Raw genomic sequence first — 17874 nt, forward strand, 5'->3', positions numbered from 1 at the left:
CAAATTTTAGTAATAGTAGATAATATTTTGAAAAATTCATAAGATATTGTCATTGAACCTGCAGGCGTCACTTCACAGGCAAACTAGCCAGAAGAACACACAATATTTACAGAGATAGAAGACGATTCAGAAAGGACTGACAGCAGTAAGCAATTTTTTAAGAAGAAAAGTTACTCGACGTGACAAGCCATTGAGCCTAATAAGGAAAGGAAATGGGATAGGTGGGAGGGGAGGGAACAGGTTTAAAAGCTAGAAGACATTTTAGTATTTAGTTTTCGTCATAATAATAAACTTTGTCATTTTGAGCCTTAATTATTAAGTTTTTCAAGTTTTAATTCGAAACATATGTATATACGGATGAACTATATAAAATCCATATGAAAATGTTCAGCACGTTATGAACGAATCATATATTTTAAGAAATTATAACAGCGAAGTGAAATGGAAATGTTAGGCTCTTAGCATCATCTGATGGAAATTTCTGATCATTGTGTTACATTACTGCTTAAAAGTTTATGGAATTGCAATGCAATTACTATTTATTAATATTAATGAAAGAATTATAAAATGATAGTTTAGTACGGGTGGTACTTAAATTTGTCAGAATGGTAAGAAATTGTTATTATGTCAGTGAGGTAATACCAAGAGCTAAATCGAGCCATTGTTAAAGGTGAATGAAAAGCGACGAAGTGTCACACCTTAAGTTGGATGGTGTATGATGTTGACTGACGAAATTGGTACTGAACAATTTCGGGAGAGAGAGAGAGAGTGAATCGTCTTGTTTACTTTGGATTGGATTCATTCCAAGGTAAGAAGACGACTCCTTTGCTTCCTACCCTCCTTCACAGGCAAACTAGCATTGTAAAAAGCATTGTAACAATTGTAAAAAGGTTATAATAATAATAATAATAATAATAATAATAATAATAATAATAATAATAATAATAATAATAATAATAATTATTATTATTATTATTATTATTAGTAGTAGTAGTAGTAGTAGTAGTAGTAATAGTAATGGCATTAAATGTAATCTTTAAGATTATTTTATAGCGATTCCGAAGTAAAGAAAATAATGATTTTGTATAAGGAAACTTGTAATGTTTGATACAAGTCTATACCTTAAAGGGAAGAAAGAATCGAGAAAAAAAAAACTCCAAATCAAAAATAAATAAATACTACATTTGATTTTGGATGTCTCATGTGATAGAACCGTTGGTAAAATTTGTTTAAGCAATGCATCAGTCTCTCATTCTGTGACACGTGCGCCAGCTTTCGCAATTTTCGAACAGTGCAGTGCAGTGCTTATGAAACAATAACAACAGTCTTTAATCGAATCTTTATGCTGTTTGGTAGTAAAAATGGTAGCAGTAAGATGCTTGTAATCTTGCAGATGACATTAAGTTATCGCACTACGTCATCTACTTATATTTGTTCGCATGTGGTCTTGGTTGTGAATTCGTCTGTTGTGATTATGATTATTATTATTATTATTATTATTATTATTATTATTATTATTATTATTTAAATTAGGAAAGGGAAATTTTTTCTCGATAGGATTTTAATATAATATTCATCGGCTTGGTTTTGAACATTGTCATCTTGAGAGCTATTTACTGGAATTTCTCTCTAAGTATGAGCAGGTCATTATACTGGTTATACGTTCAGATTTTCTTGGTGCTGGCTTCTAGTTCCGGTGATTGCGATAAGAATATCTGATATCTATGTACTAAAATACGAGCGTTCACATAGCCCGAGAATGGTGTGTAGCTCAAGAAGATATGAAGCTGTGTTTGTTAATGTGGTTTTCTTTGTAACAAATTAACACGACTGTGGTAATAGTTTGATACAGTATACAACCGCTAGATAATCTCCAACGTTTATGTTTCTACTTCATTATTTATAATTTGCGAATTGCAGTCTGAGAAGTCATTCTGCAGTGCTGAAATATGTTTCCAGTTTTCTTTATTTTTGTCTTAAAGCTGCAAAGAAATTCATAATCCGTTAAAATTAACTTTTAAATCATAAACTCATAAGTATTGCAATTCAATGACATCATTGTGCGCTGCTAAAATAAGAATTCAGAAATATATAAGAATTTACAAAATGAAGATACATACAAAAACTCTATTAATTATTATACCAGCAAATCAGCGAAAATTGTTCAGAAATTAATCGAAGGATAGTTCAAAAGGTGATTACCTGTTGTGTGAGTCGCCTGAAATCCTTTTCTTTGTACTGAAGCGTCAGATTTGAACACCATATACATTTTATTACTAGATGCTAAAATAGGGTGGGGCACTTTGCTTCCGCAGAACCTTCCTAGTGTGGGGGCATCGGTGCTATCGCCATCATATATGGCAATATGATCGTAAGCGCATTCTTGATGAGGTTCCATTTCAAATTCGTTGAATACCTGTAAACGACAATAAACTTAAAATCAAAAATGTCACAAAAATTTCAGTGAACCTAAAACACTTTTTCTTCAAGTTAGCCAACTTATTGAATATTGTGACAACGATTTTTCAGGTCATCCAGGTTGATAAAGAAGTACCGAACGTGTGATCTTTAAATATATTGCTCGAAAAAGAAAAAAAAAAAGATGAAGCAGCACAAAATTTGGTATGGTGGTGTACCACAGTATAACAATAAAATGAGGAGAAAGGAAGAAACTTGGGGCATGTATAAAAGACATTAAATAGGGGTATATACTAATTACCAAACATATGACATTACAGAAGTCGACACAGTATGTTCGAAAATATGATCTCATAAATCAGCACGTTGTATAATCCTCTCTAACGGTTAAACAACCCAGATAGGGATGGATCATGTTCGCTATAAGCTTGTCTATAAGATTCTATGTAAACAAATCCCGTTCTTCCACCAGAACACAGACATTAGCTCATCAAGTGACCAAAGCGGAGCCCGTGGACCTGCAATGCGATGTCCAATGCGACCTTCCATACATATTCGAACGGATTTATGTCTGGTGATCTTGCTCGCCACCGGAGTCGTTGCATTTCTTTGGTTTCCAGCTACTCCACCACTGAGTTCTTTGGGTAGTGGCATTATCATGCATGAAAAGAAAATCTATCTTGGCCAAGAGCACTCCTTTAAGCTCGCACGTAGGTTCGATATGGGTACCTCTGCGCCATTATGATGTCTTATCAAAAACATGAAGGGGTGCAGTCTTTTATCATCATTCTGCCCAACATGAGAACACTGCCTCCACCATGTGTTCCTTTTTCTGATGTTAGAGTGATAGTACCGAATTCCTTGTTCTCTCCAGATTAAACAACATCTAGAAATCGTTTATAAAATGGGACTCATCAGACAACAGAACTGCATCCTAACCGATTTGTCTGGCTCCAATTCACATCTTCATGGCACCAATGTCGACGAGTTCTCCGGTCGTTTGTGGTTAATGGAATTCAAACCACTGACTTTCCTGCATTGAGTCCACTTGAACTGAGCTTTCATAAAACAGTCTAGTTGGATATATTTTCATCTCTGGCTGCAGCAGCTTTAAGAGGCAGTTGATAACATGACATCATAGGATTCCATCTTGCTGTTCACAGGCAGATGGCCGTTTGTTCTTGTTGACGTATCCCTCGGGTGACCTCGGCCAGATCTTATTGTACCTGCGTCCATAGTGCCGAGATGACAATTTCTGACATCGTGTCAACCAACGTGTCAATTTCGCCTGCGACTGCACGGCTTCAACGGCTGCCATCTCAAAGAATCATCTAAACGATGATGACGTGCCACGCTGAAGCTGTTAGAGATGTAGCTAAACCACCGAATAACCAAAAAACGGGAATGGAGTGATGAGGTCACAACTGGTTTTCATAGGCATAAGTAATTTGCATTCTGTGCGGACCCGTCGATTGATCAATGTCAATTGGATACAAGCCAGAATGCTTATTGTGTCGAATAATAGCTTTCGGAGACACTGTGAAAATTAAATATTTATGAAAAACATTTTGTTCTGTTAACTTTGTCGAGCAATGTATATTGCATAAAAGGTCATACGTTGCTAGATCAATGTGTCATGTCTTTTTGAGCTTCAGCTTCACCACGAACTTCCTTAATATAACACAATTGCTTTTAAGATTTTCTCTGAAGTACTCAATGTATGCATTTGTTACTTTTATACACGTACTTTGTGTGTGTGTTGGTAACTTTGCTGGAAGAAAAATGGTTCTTCCATAATTTAAACTCAGATAGCGTTGGGAACGCAGTCGTACTCCATATGAAAGGAAGATAACGAATTCCTTTAAAAGAACTTCAGCTCAGAATAATCATGCGAATACAGGAACGGAGTTAGTTATTTAAGCATGCTAAGTTCAAAAATTTTAATTTTTTCCTACATGATTTCTTGTGAAACAGGAATGGTTGTTAAGTTCAGAAAATACAGCAGAATCACAGATTGTATCAATGAAATGGGCTGGTACTGCATTCTTCACCTTGATCAGATTACGCTAACCTTATCAATATAATCAATATCGTTTAATTAATATCGCTGTACTTTCAATAAGTCTTACTGTAAGGAGTTCATCAGTAGCAGAGTTGTAAGGGCGACCCTACATTTGTTCTTTGGCAAGAACGACCTGATTCTAATTCCGTCTCTAGAACGTAAGGAATATTACAAGAGCTTTTTGATTAAACACTGTAGTATTCGGTCTCAACTGCTATCGCTTTTAAAGGCATCTTCAGTTTCTGATCGATAATCCTGCATGAATCCTTTCAGAAAGTTTTCCACTCTTTCTAGCACGCAGCAAAAGATCAAGTAGTTAGCTAGATGTACGTCTGCTCAAAAAGGCGGAATTTGGATTATTACTACTGACAATGCGTGGAATGCAGAACTGTAATCAACAACATATCCAATCTCTCAGCTCTCATATACACTATCTAGCAATAATTGTCCGGACAATTTCGCAATTTACAATTGATACCAGCAAGCAAACCCTAATATCGGGTATGTCCACCTTTAGCTATGATCACCTTCTACACCTTTTGAGGGAAGCTTTCCACCAATGTGTGGCAGACATCAGGTGGAATTTGTTCCCATTTCTCCATCAAAGCAGGACTGAGTTCAGTGACAGATGAGGACATGCTGCTTTGGACCTCAATCGCCTCTCCAATTCGTCTCACAGATGTTCAGTGGGGTGGAGGTCAAGACTCTGCAGAGGCCATGGCAGTCGTTTAACACCCATCTCCTCATACCATTCCATAACAGCTGCAGCTTTGTGGCATGGGGCATTGTCGTCTTGATAGTAACACGGATCCTTTCCATAAAAACTCCACAGTGTAGACAGCACCTGCTCAGGCAGAATATCAAAATACTCAGTTGCTTTCATGGAACCATGGAAAACGACCAGTGGTCCCACTCCAAACCATTTGAATGCACCCCACACTATTACTCCTCTACCACCACCAAACTTTACTGTGGTACAACACACTGTGGTAACAAGCGTCCACCAGACTGTCTCCACACTCGCACTCTGCCATCAGACTGGAAACAGGTGAACTTTGATTCATCTCTCCAGAGTACCGTTTTCCACTCGTCAATCGACCAGTTCACACGCTCTTTGCACTAGGCCAGACGAGCCGCCCTGTTCGTTGTTGTGATGTTCGTCTTGAGTGGAATGGAGTTCTTTTCGTACAGTATTAATCCTCCCCTTGGTGTTACGCTCTGGAACTCATTACTGATAGTCTGCGCCGATTGTAACCGTTTTTTGCGTGCCAACACGTTTAAACACCTCTTCCCTGTCAGTCATTTTCGGCGGCCGCCCTGGGTGTTTTCCAGGACTAGTGATGCCAGAACGTCTCCATTTGTTGATCACATCGCAAACCGTTGATTTTGGAAGCTCTAGTTGAGCGGCAATAGCACGTATGACATGCCACAAATGCGGCAGCCCACGATGACACAGCTCTTTCTTTTTCTCTCTTAGCCCACCAACCCTAGTAATGTCCTATAGGTTTAAAACCGTTCTCGGGCGGGAGTTACATAAAAAAAAAAGTATGGCGGTTTATTTTATTGAAATACTAAGAATCTCTATGTTGATCCATTATTTATGGAGAACATATAAATATAAGGGAGTGCATCTTTCAGTGAATCTCATGACTCCGTGTAGATCCTGAATAATAATAATAATAATAATAATCACATGGTTATTGCCATGTTTGTGTTAACATTATTATTTCTGTTCACTACTTAACAAAATAGTGCACTGAGAAATATATATATATATTTTAATTTGAATGTTTTTTAACTGTACTGAATCGGCCAACTAAGGTATTTTTCCGTGTACATTTTTATAACTTACTGATAGAAAAAAGTAACTCTAATAGAGTTACTTTTTTCTATCGTATTGCAAGACCTCGCTCGTTTTTCAAGTTAAAATTTGATAGATTTTTTTTTAAAAAATGAAAGATTTAAAAACAGGTTTATAAAAAACCAGTCGGTTAATAACCAACTGTTTTTTTTTTTTTATATATATATTTTTAAATCTGTACTCAACACTCCAGGATGAAAATCTATAATAAATCTCTAGTAAATTACACATACAGGACACCGAATTCTTATTATTACGTGACACCTCCAGGGAGTCCAAAGACTCATCGAGGGAGGGCACCTACTCTACCACTCTCTGTCTCCGCCACTCATTCCACCAACTACTACTAACATTCACTACACCGACGCCATCTACCGCCACCACCACAGACAATCACAAACATCCGTGCCCACGGCAGGATTCGAACTCGTAGCCTTATGGCTGGAGAGCGGATACGCTAACTACTCGGCCTACCAGGTCCGCGAAGATTTTATTTTACGTATAGGCATACGACTGCCAATACCGTTCCACTTCAATTCCCTGCGCATAGTTCGGTGAGATATGGGCCGGGAACAGCCTTCATTAAATGCTTCAGTCAACTGCTGCACACATGGAGTGCTACTTGTCTGTACAAGCCTTCTCAGACGAAGGCGATTTCGATCCTGCCTTAGGGCCACAGTTACATCTCTTAGACAAGTTATATGGATTATTTTTCCGCTGATTAAAGACCCGAGATATCTCAGCTTTTGAGAAACCAGTCAGGCTGTGCTGTTTTCAGAATTGTGGCTCCAGCTAGACGCTCATCCACAATAAGCCCCCCTTTATCGAAGTCCGAATGTTTTTCCCATTGTGACCAATACTATTAACGATTATTGACCAACAGCATTCTTATACAGTGGTATCTTGGATTGCGAATAACTTGGTCTGCGAGTGTTTTGTAAGACGAGCAAAAATTTTTAATAAATTTTAACTTGATAAACGAGCGAGGTCTTGCAATATGAGTATTACCTATACGCTTTGTCTGCAAAGCATCACGTGATCACAAGCCGCTCGGGATTGTGGGTAATCGTCTCGCATGCTCGGTCTCATCAACATTCGTGCTGTTGTGACCACGTGTGTGTGCGTATAGCAATTTTTTATTTTGTGTCCATATGTAGTGACTGTTCTTTATTAACTGTACTACGACAATGGCCCCAATGAAGAAAAATGTTGAAAAGGAAGGTGGTAAAAAGAAGGAGATGATTACGGTGGAAGCTAAGAAGGAAATCATCGGGAAGCACGAACAAGCTATGCAAGTGGCCGCAATCGCAAGATTTTATAAGAAGTCTACGTCAACGATTTGCACAGTATTAAAGAAGAAAGTAGAACTGAGGGGGCTAGATGTAGCAAAAGGAGTCACGAGAGTATCAAAGCAGCGGCCACGTATTCTGGAAGATGTGGAAAAGTTGCTTTTGGTGTGGATAAACGAGAAGCAATTAGCAGGTGATAGTGTGACCGAGAACGTGATCTGTGAGAAGTGGCATCCATAGTGTTGTGAGGCACGGAGAGGCTGCGAATTCGGACGCAAAGGCAGCTGAGGCGTTCGTTGTCGGGTTCCAGAAGCTCATGGTTTCCGAGTGTTACCTGCCGCAGCAAGTTTTTAATTGCGATGAGACGGGGCTTTTTTGGAAAAAGATGCCAAAGAGGATCTACATTACAGAGAAGAGAATGCAATGCTCGGTCACAAGCCCGTGAAAGATTGTCTCATCCTCTTGCTGTGTGCTAATGCAAGCGATGATTTCAAAGTCAAGCTCCCTGCTCGTGTATCATTCTGAGAACCCACGCGCCTTCAAGAAATGCAAGATGCAGAAGAGCCAGTTAAACGTTATGTGGAGGTCCAACAGCAAGGCTTGGGTCACTCGTATCTTGTTCATTGAGTGGATTAACGAGATCTTCGGTCCTACATTGAAGAAATACCTTTTAGAAACAAAATTGCCATTCAAAGTCTTGCTGGATGTGGATAATGCTCCTGCTCATCCTCCAGGCCTTCAGGACGACTTAGTGGAAGAATTCGAGTTCATTAAAGTCAAGTTCCTTCCTCCCAACACTAATCCATTACTTCAGCCCATGGATTATTTCGAACTTTAAAAAGCTTCACACCAAGGCACTATTTCAGCGATGCTTCGAGGTGACCGAAGGAACTAACCTTACCCTCCGAGAGTTTTGGAAAAATCATTTCCACATCGTAAACTGCGTCAAGATCATCGATAAAGCCTGGGATGGGGTCACCAAGAGAACCCTTAATTCTGCTTGGAGAAAACTGGTCTGATTGCGTCGAGGGGTTTGCTCATGAAAAGGAGCTGCCAGTTGTAGATGAAATTATGTCCTTGGGGAAGACCATGGCACTAGAGGTGAATGAGGACGACATTCAAGAGCTTGTGGAGGAACATGGCCAGGAGTTTACCACCGACGAACTCATGGATCTGCATCGCGAGCAACATCAAGAAGTTATGGAGGAGATCTCGCCTGAGGAGGAGGAGAAAAAGACGGAGACATCCCTCTCTTCAAATGAGATTATGGAGGTGTGTAAGTGGGAAACAGTGCAAAATTTTGTAGAAAAGCACCACCCGAGAAAGGCTGTAGCAGTGCGAGCGATGAATCTGTTTCACGACAATGCAATGTCATATTTCCGTGAAATCCTCAAAAGGAGGCAAAAGCAAGTGTCATTGAATAGGTTCCTTGTTAAAGTCGCACAAAAAGAAAAAGAGTCAACAGATAGCATGATTCCGTTAGTGACAACGAAAGTCGTCCTACCCAATACATTTCTGTAATATGTAATTGTAATGTACAGTAATTAATAAATTCGATTATTTTATGTATATTACATTTAAATAATAAAAATATAAAAAGGTATACATATATAAGGTATGCGAAGGTATATGTATTTTGTATTAATCATTTTTATATGAATATTTTTTTAATTTTGGAACTGATTAATGAAAGGACACGTGGTGACGCACGTGATCAAGTATTTTTCATATACGCTGCGTAAGTGACGTTTATGTATATCTGCTTGAAGGTTTCTAGTTCAGTGGTCGGTATCTGTAGTTACGTAATGCATTTTTATGGCTGAAATCTGTTCTCAAACCCAAATATTACTTTTTCGAGCTTCATTGACTCCAGTAATCAGATCGCGGTCTTATACTGGGCAACAGAAATCTTCCACAAACACTATGAATTCGATCCATCTGCCTGTTGGTTTGTGAGTGAATACGCTGTCCATTCAGCCTACATACTGATTAATAATATCCCCACACCATACATCCCCAAACCCCGACAGCATATATGTTTCATTTCATGATTCAAGTTCTCCGGTGCTTCACATATACAAAATAACTTTCCGGCAAGTGAGTACATAAGCTATCTTTTTATAACCTTCAGTGCTCAAGTTGAATTAGCTGATTTTTGTTAAATAGCTAATAACATAATCAAGACAAAACTTATCATTTAGCTTTACGGAAGAGAAAAGTCATACTTTATAAATAAAATCATATATGCTGTATTCTCGACTAGACGTTAGAAATTAAACTAGCTCATTGCAAATTCTTGACGCTAAGTCGAATTGTTTAAAATGGAAATTCTTACCAGTTTTATTCTATGTCCAGGAGTTGTGATGAAAAGCCAAGCACAGTCCTTTCTACTAGGATAGTAATCGGGATAATTAGGGCTGCTGATTTCTCCAAGAGGTGTGTTAATTTGGTGGGTGCAACTTCCTGAAAAATTGTATGCCTGTTACTTTATACACCATTTGGAATAATCAAGAGTAAATGATAATCTTATTGCATACATAAATCATAATATTTGATTTTAATTTTTTTAATAGATTGCAAGACGTTGGAAGAATATTTTATATGGTTTCTCAGTTTGTGTAGTTTGTTTTAGGCGCGTTTTGATATATAGTCTTATATACGACATTGCTCTCTTTAGCTATTTGCGAGTTTAATTGCATACAATTATGCATTTACAGATCACTGATTGTGAGATCTATGGTTATCACAGTGAACATTTATTTATTCTACAGTATTTCCTTAAATGGCTAGCAGCTTATAAATATGAAATGTAATAAGCATAATAAAAGGAAAGATAAAAAAAGAAGTATGCTATATTAAAATGAGAGAATATCAAGAATCGATCATTATTTCAAAGATAAATATTTTTATTTCGAAGACCAGTACCAATTTTCTTCAATTTCCTGCTCATTGGTCGGTGAGATATGGGTCTGGAACAGCCTTCATTAAATGTTCCCGTCAATTGCTGTACACAGGGAGTTCTGTTTGTCCGCATACGCCTTCTCAGACGACGATCTAGTTTTTGATAAACCGTCTTAGGACCAGAGTTACGCTTCTCAGAGAAGTAAGTAATGTGGGGTTATTTTTCCACTGATTAATCACCACAGACATCTCACTTTTTGAGAAACTAGTCAGCTTTGCTGTTTTCAAAATCGTGGCTCCAGCCAAACAGGCACCCACAACAAGCACTTTATCGAAGTCCGAAAGATGCTTTGTTTTTCCCATTGTGATTCAACCTCAAAAGCTAAGGACAAACTACATTTTTACCTGTATATGAAAAACTTTCATGACTACAGTAAAATTTCGAGCAGCAATGAGTCTCCCTATTGTGTACCAAACATTTTCTATGGGGGGTTGAGATCTGGGAAGCGGCTGGCCACTCGATTCGATTAATATCCTAGCTCTTCAGAACTATCTCCACTGCTCGTGTACGATGTAGTGTGGCATTGTCATCGATAAAAACTGAATTCTTCGCCTAGAGCCCCACGAAATACTCGAACATGACATTGATGAACTTCGTTGCAATATCGTTCACCTCATAGTTCCTTTTTTCAGCACTGGCAGCTTGGTGCGTGCATTAAGCATAATGCTTCTTCACACCATGGCCCCAGCACAGCCGTATCTATACTTTTCAAGAACATTCTCGCCATGATAAGCAGTATCACTTTCACGCCAGATCTGATGTCGTCTAGAATCGGAGGAAAAACTAAAACGACTCTCATCTGTAAAGAGTACACTAGCCCATTGGTGTCTTGTCCAATTTTTATGGATACAACACCACTACAACTGAAAACATGCTCTACGATGAGCTGTGAATAAAGGCACGCAGACTACAGGCCTTCGGACCTATAGGTCTACTTGTCGCAGATGTCTTGCCACAGCTTGTCGAGATATCCATGTACCCTTGTTTAAATGGAGCCAACTTGTAAGCTGACCTGTCGTGGTGCATCGATTATGTTTTGCTGTTATAACCAAAAATCTGTCTTCATGTCCGTGGTAAAGCTAGGGTGACCTCTCGGTAAACGTCTAGCACACATTCCATTGATTTGAAACGCTTCCCAAAGCCTGGATAGAACTCTATGCGAGATTCAAAATTCTCTGCTAATATTAGTAATTCTGCTGCCTTCTTCAGGCTTTTCAGTTCTTCCTTGTTTGAAATCATCTGGATGATGTGTTTGAGACACCACAAGACATCCAAGTTTGCAGCTTTATTCGTTGACGAAAAAAGCTTCCTTCAAACACAATTCGCTTAGTTCAGCCCTTTGCCTTTTATCCTGTCGAGTGCTACCACGTGATCCCTTCGCGCGCGATTCGAAAATTTAAATGCGTATCCACTTTCTACTTGAAATCGTCAGTTATACAAATTGCCACAAGTTGATTCGTTTGAATTTTCGGTTGTAATCATCAGAAAATAGTGTTCGTCTTCAGGTTTTTGGTCAGCAGTCTAGCTGCCTAGAACACGCGGTGACGCAATTGATCAAGTATTTTGCATATACGCTGCGTAAGTGACGTGTATTTACATCTGCATCAAGGTTTCTAATTCAGTGGTTGGTATGTTTAGTAGCAGCTACGAATTATATACTTAATGTTGCTAGGTATTCTGTCTGTAAATGTGAAGTCTGCCTTATGCAATAATCTAGTTCTTGAACATGTTCGGTAACATCATGCATAGCTAATTCTAATAGAACAAAATCATTCAATATCCGGATTCTCCGTTAAATGGACAAAGAGGACTTATTCATAAATTTTCATATCAACATAACGGAACATGAATCGGCTTAAGCCCATCATCGATCTCCCTGTAAGCTTAAGCAGATCGCAGAAGTATCAGGCCATGCATTGTAGACTCATCTTGAAACACCAAACCAATGTGCCTTTCATATGCTTACCCCATGTTCTGCACCAGAAATGATGGGATTCCTGCAAATCAACTTTCTGAAACTGACCAAGAATATCTTGACCAGTCACTAAAGAAATCATTGTAGCTGAATTCTCGACAAACAAACAGACTACCTACAATGGGTTAAACATTCCTCCTCCTCTTTAATCAGCAAACTGTAGACAAAACTGGATTCCAATTGACGTCTTTCGACACCGAGATGGGCTATCACAGCACAGAGAAAGCCTCCCCCCCCCTCACGGCAGATTACGGCAGATTTTGAAATCTGCCGTAATCAACTGTGGAAAACCAGAGTTGATTCCCCAGGTCAAAATTTCCAAACTTATTCGGTTCAAAGCGCCCATGGGCCAAACGAAATACCTACCAGTTTTATTTATTTTTTTCTTATATTAAGTAATTAGGTCCAAACTGCTGAATTTATGTCCTAACAACATCGTGTCCATTCCAAAAAATGTGAACTTTTTGTGACTTTGCTGCAGCACCCCAGGACGCTGCAACGCACATTTTGAGAACCACTGCTCCAAGTGAAGGACAAAAATATTTGTGCACCCACCTCAGCAAGTCAGCAATCTCTAACATGCTCAACTGGAATAGTATCTATGCCTCTTCTGCAATACTTCAGTATCCTGGAATACATGTCTGATCCAACCTGAGGAAACAAGACGATTATTACAAATATCTTTGACACAATTATAATAGATGAGATAAAATATGTAATCTCCTTTTCATTTTCGTTAAGGCTGGCACAACTGTTTATCCCCAAGCATAGAAATTATAACCGATGTATTTAAAGTTACTGACGGCTGAGTAAAACCTCATGAGCGTATACGCGAGAACTATATACGTTCTCTATGGCACCTTCCACTATATTGGAGACAGTGCCGCGCCATGGGTAGGAGGCGCCCTTGTGAAAACTTTTTCAGCGCTCTCATAAAATAAGTTTTCATGAAAAATTTTTGCGAAAAATTTTACTTTGTTAAAAGTACAAAACAGATTATACGCATACATAAAAATAACTTTTATTTATTTTTATGTATGCAACAATAGTAGAACATTGTAATCACTAAGATTCATTAATAAGGATTTTAATAATAAAAATTTTCAAAAATATTTATTTCGTTAATATATAAATACAACAGAATATATATATATATAAACAAAAATTACTTTTATTTTAATATAAATAGAAATATTATTACATAACAAAGATAATTTGGAGATATGCTTTTAACTATATAACAATTACGATAAATGTAGATTTATTGAATTTAGATAGTTATCCGTCTTGCTTTAGCAGCCACAAAAATTGTAATAATATCTTTAATGTGTAATGAATCCATAATATTATTTTCAATTGATATAATTGATAAATCCGTTAGACGCTCTCCAGATATTGTTGGCCGCAAATAATTTTTTATTAGTTTCAGTTTTGAAAAACTTCTTTTCCCTGATGCTATGGATATTGGTAATGTTAAATGATAATGTAGTATTCGGAAACGTGTTGGTTAATTTATTTTCGTATATATAATTTAAAACATCCTGAGGAGCCGACTCTTTTTTAATAACACATTGCAAAGTTTATAATGCCTCAAATAAAGTCATATACCATCAATATCGCGATTGTCGGAATCTTGATTGTCGCTCAGTTTTAAGTGCAAATCTTTACAATGTTTCATTAAAATTAAATCTTCATCGGTCCAATCTTTTAATTTGCTGATGTCTCTTATAACTTTAAAGTCCTCGCTATGTTGATTTAAGAGTATGAATCTTTCCGTGACTGAAGTTATTGTCGTGTCTAAAATCGTGAAGAATAAATTTTTGTTTAGGATCATGCGTTCATCTGATGCTTCGTAATCAAATATTTTTGTTTTTGTTATTTTGTGAATGTCTTGAAAAATAGGATCAATATTAAGATCTTTTGCTACTTCTTTTGCAGTTCTAATAATATTTTCAAAATATTGGTCTGTTCGGCGAGTATTTAATACTTGTATAACATAACCAAGATTTTCTGTAATTTTTCCTATATTAAATGTCGGATTCTGCATTATTTTGCTTGCAACATTTACGAGACTTAAGATTTCGCACCAAACATGAACAGAGCAAATATATTTAAACGAATAAATATCTTTGAAATTAAGTTGTCTGCCTGAATTCTAGAATCGATATCTTTGGTTTCATCTTCTGTAATATCAAAAAGAGTCTGATAAATTTCCTTGGTATTATTTTTAAGTGGCAACAAAAATGACAGTTTACAATTTATTTAAAAAAATATTAGAAATGTTTTTCGTGAAAACTAGAAGTTCAATTAAAATCAAAATTTATTTTGGCTGGTAAATTTTATCGCCCTTTTTATTTTAGTCTCACCAAATGCTTACCGTCGAAAAAAAAAATCAATTATGTTATAGTTTCTTACCTTCCAAATTTGTAAACAATGTCACTGTTTCAGTCACAATCACACATCCACAAAGGGCAAAGCACAGCGTAAGAATGAATTCACGGTCTGTCTTAAACTAATAATTTCCACTAAACTGGTGATGTATTAAGTTAAAAATATTGTTAGATTAATAAGAATTCATAATAATTTAACTTATTTTAAATTTCATTTTTATTGCATTAACTATAATTTATAATGGTGTAATTTATATAGTACGATCTACTTCAAGAATAAGAAAATTTATATGTATATTTTTTATTATTTCCCGTGGTGAAATGGCGTCCCTCATCTTCAAGCGCCCTTGTGCGGCACACATCTGCACAACCGCACAGCACCCTGATTGGTCGTATAACCGAGAAGAGAACAATAACTTCATCTTTAGTATATTTGTATTAAGAGTATTTTTAATACTTGGTGCCTTATAATTTATAGCATTTTCTTCAGCTTTAATATGTATTATTAAAACGTAAATGGTTTTTGCTATATATATATATATATATTACTTGATAGCTACCTTCTTTACAGTCGTGTTGATTCTCGTGCAAAACAAAACCATTATGACAGGCACACGCGTAACTTCCGATGGTGTTTTTGCATATGTGTTGACATCCGCCATTATTTGTAGCACACTCATCTTTATCTAGGAAAGAGAAAATATCATATGTTGCGAGTAATTGTATTTAAATAATATAAAAACAAAACGAGAACAAATATATTGTCATATATGAATTTTATTGAAAATCTCAAAGCAGGGAAGCTATGCAAAGCTACATTAAATGCGATATGCCAAGCTTGATATACTGTATAAATCACTTGAGTTTCAAAATTACTCATGCTCGTAAACTTTCAGAGTGGGTCAATAGAAAATCTCTTGAGAAAAAAAGTACTTAATAATCTGCTATCCAAACGTTCGTTAATTTACAGTTCTCTTATTATACTGGAGTTTCTTTTCTGCTACATGCATACCTCTTTTACAGATATTTCCAGAGGTAAATTCGTGCGAACTAGCAGCTGAAGTTCAACACTTTCTTTTAAACATGTTAGTGTATTGCGGTATCGTTACCTTACTGTTCAAGCACATAGAAATAATTACCCACCTCATCGTCGTTCGACTCTTTTTTCCCTTCTCCTCATTCCCACTTCTATCCTTTGAAAGCGCATTCCTTCATGTGCGTTTCTATGAACTTTCCTTCATGAATTAGATACTTGACTCCGATGTTTTTAAAGCAGCGTTAAAAATACAAGTAACCACCGCCAAATTAACCATTGGAAATATTTCACAAAAAGAGTTCATTCTTTTTGTGAAATATTTCATTGTCTTCTAATTCTCGTTCTACTCACTATTATGTTACTATTACTTACTTTGTATTACTCTTACTTATATATTAATACTATACGGATTTAGTTTATGTTTAGAGTATTCAAAATTTTTAATTTTTAGCGTATTCGAAATCAATGACTAGACAATAAAAATTCTGGAACGAGAACGATAGCTATTAACGAGGTATACCGCTTCTGTTATGATTTGATTATTTTAGTGATTATACACGGCTTAGAATAGTTATGAGATGAACACATTTTTCCATATGAGATTTTGAACCACTTTTCCAAAAAATTATCATAATAAATTTATCATGCCAACAAGAAAATGGGATACGCATTCGCTCTCGCTCTCGTATGTTCCTCTCTAAGATAGACGTTATGATTATGGTCTAGGAATTATACTAGCAAAGAAATGCATCCGGACTCACTATCATGATTTCTGAACTATTCGTGAACATTCTTGGTTTGTTAGATAGTGGCGATGTCATCTAGAAATGCTCCTCTGTGGGATGGAGTCTCTTTCCAAAGTTTGTTTAGTCTTTCTATGTTCTGTTATTTGTACTGATAGATAAAAATTTTCAAATCCGAAATTTGCGATCATAATTCATAATTTCTTATTACATTTAAGATGTTAGGATCATATATTCTGGGTTGGTAATTTTGATTGAGTAATAGATTCTTCATGCCAACGAATTCGTTATTAATATTTTAGTAATGAATTTCTTGATTTTAGCTTACCTGTGAAGAAAACAGCTGCGAAGCCACTTTTCTGAACAGAGTTGTCCGAACTGAACTCGATACGTAAATTGTTTCCTTCGGATGTGATGACAGGTGGAAGGCGAGAACCACAGAAAACTCCATGTTTTCTTATTTCGTTGTCACCCATTTTGCTACGAACATCGACACTGTCATACTCACAGTCTTGCTGTAAAAGATAAATAATTTATAGAAACGATACATAAAGCGATATATTATATATATATATATATATATATATATATATATATATATATATATATATATATATATATATATATATATCCATTGACGGTCTACTCTTCCTTTTTTCCAGGCACTTTACCTTCTATTACTCTTCTTAAAAGTCCTCCTTCCATCCTTTCAATGTGTCCAAAATATTTTAACTTTCTTCTGTCAATATCCTTTCTTCTGTCAATATCAACAAATAAAATATGGTTAGCAGAATATTCATTCAGCAAAATGCTTTTCTCAAGCCATTGCTATTATCACGTGAGTATGTTTAGCCAAAAATGTATCTATTCCTGTAACCTCTCCGCACAGACTTTCTTGACGTGATTGTTCATTATAACGTAATAATGAATGCCTTACAAAATAAGAATTTTGTTAAAAAAAAAACAAAAGGGAAAGAAAAACTATGTACAATATATAATTTAGTTTCTGACACTTTGCAAGAGTCAGTTTATCTCTTATCTCTTATCTTTTAGGTTAAGAGATAAACTTTACAATTCCTAAACTGAAAGATATATATATATATATATATATATATATATATATATATATATATATATG

General features: G+C 36.4%; 2 protein-coding genes across 3 annotated transcripts in view; one reads left to right on the forward strand and one right to left on the reverse strand.

Moving 5' to 3' along the window:
• Positions 1–17874, reverse strand: part of LOC150110510 (tolloid-like protein 1) — a 152660-nt gene that overhangs the window by 5427 nt on the left and 129359 nt on the right. Inside the window, exons 14-17 of the mRNA XM_090394315.1 lie at positions 17065–17251; positions 15518–15643; positions 9966–10093; positions 2203–2416 (exon numbers count right to left, since the gene is read on the reverse strand). Coding sequence (XP_090250441.1) covers positions 2203–2416; positions 9966–10093; positions 15518–15643; positions 17065–17251 — 655 coding nt within the window. The remainder of the gene's footprint in view (positions 1–2202; positions 2417–9965; positions 10094–15517; positions 15644–17064; positions 17252–17874) is intronic.
• LOC150110511 (arylsulfatase B-like) overlaps positions 1–17874 on the forward strand; it is a 318735-nt gene that overhangs the window by 3470 nt on the left and 297391 nt on the right. The window lies entirely within an intron of this gene.

This window comes from Typopeltis vanoorti, chromosome 1 (assembly GCF_054136105.1).
Source record: "Typopeltis vanoorti isolate ZY-2024b chromosome 1, IOZ_Tvanoo_1.0, whole genome shotgun sequence".
Lineage (NCBI taxonomy): Eukaryota > Metazoa > Arthropoda > Arachnida > Uropygi > Thelyphonidae > Typopeltis > Typopeltis vanoorti.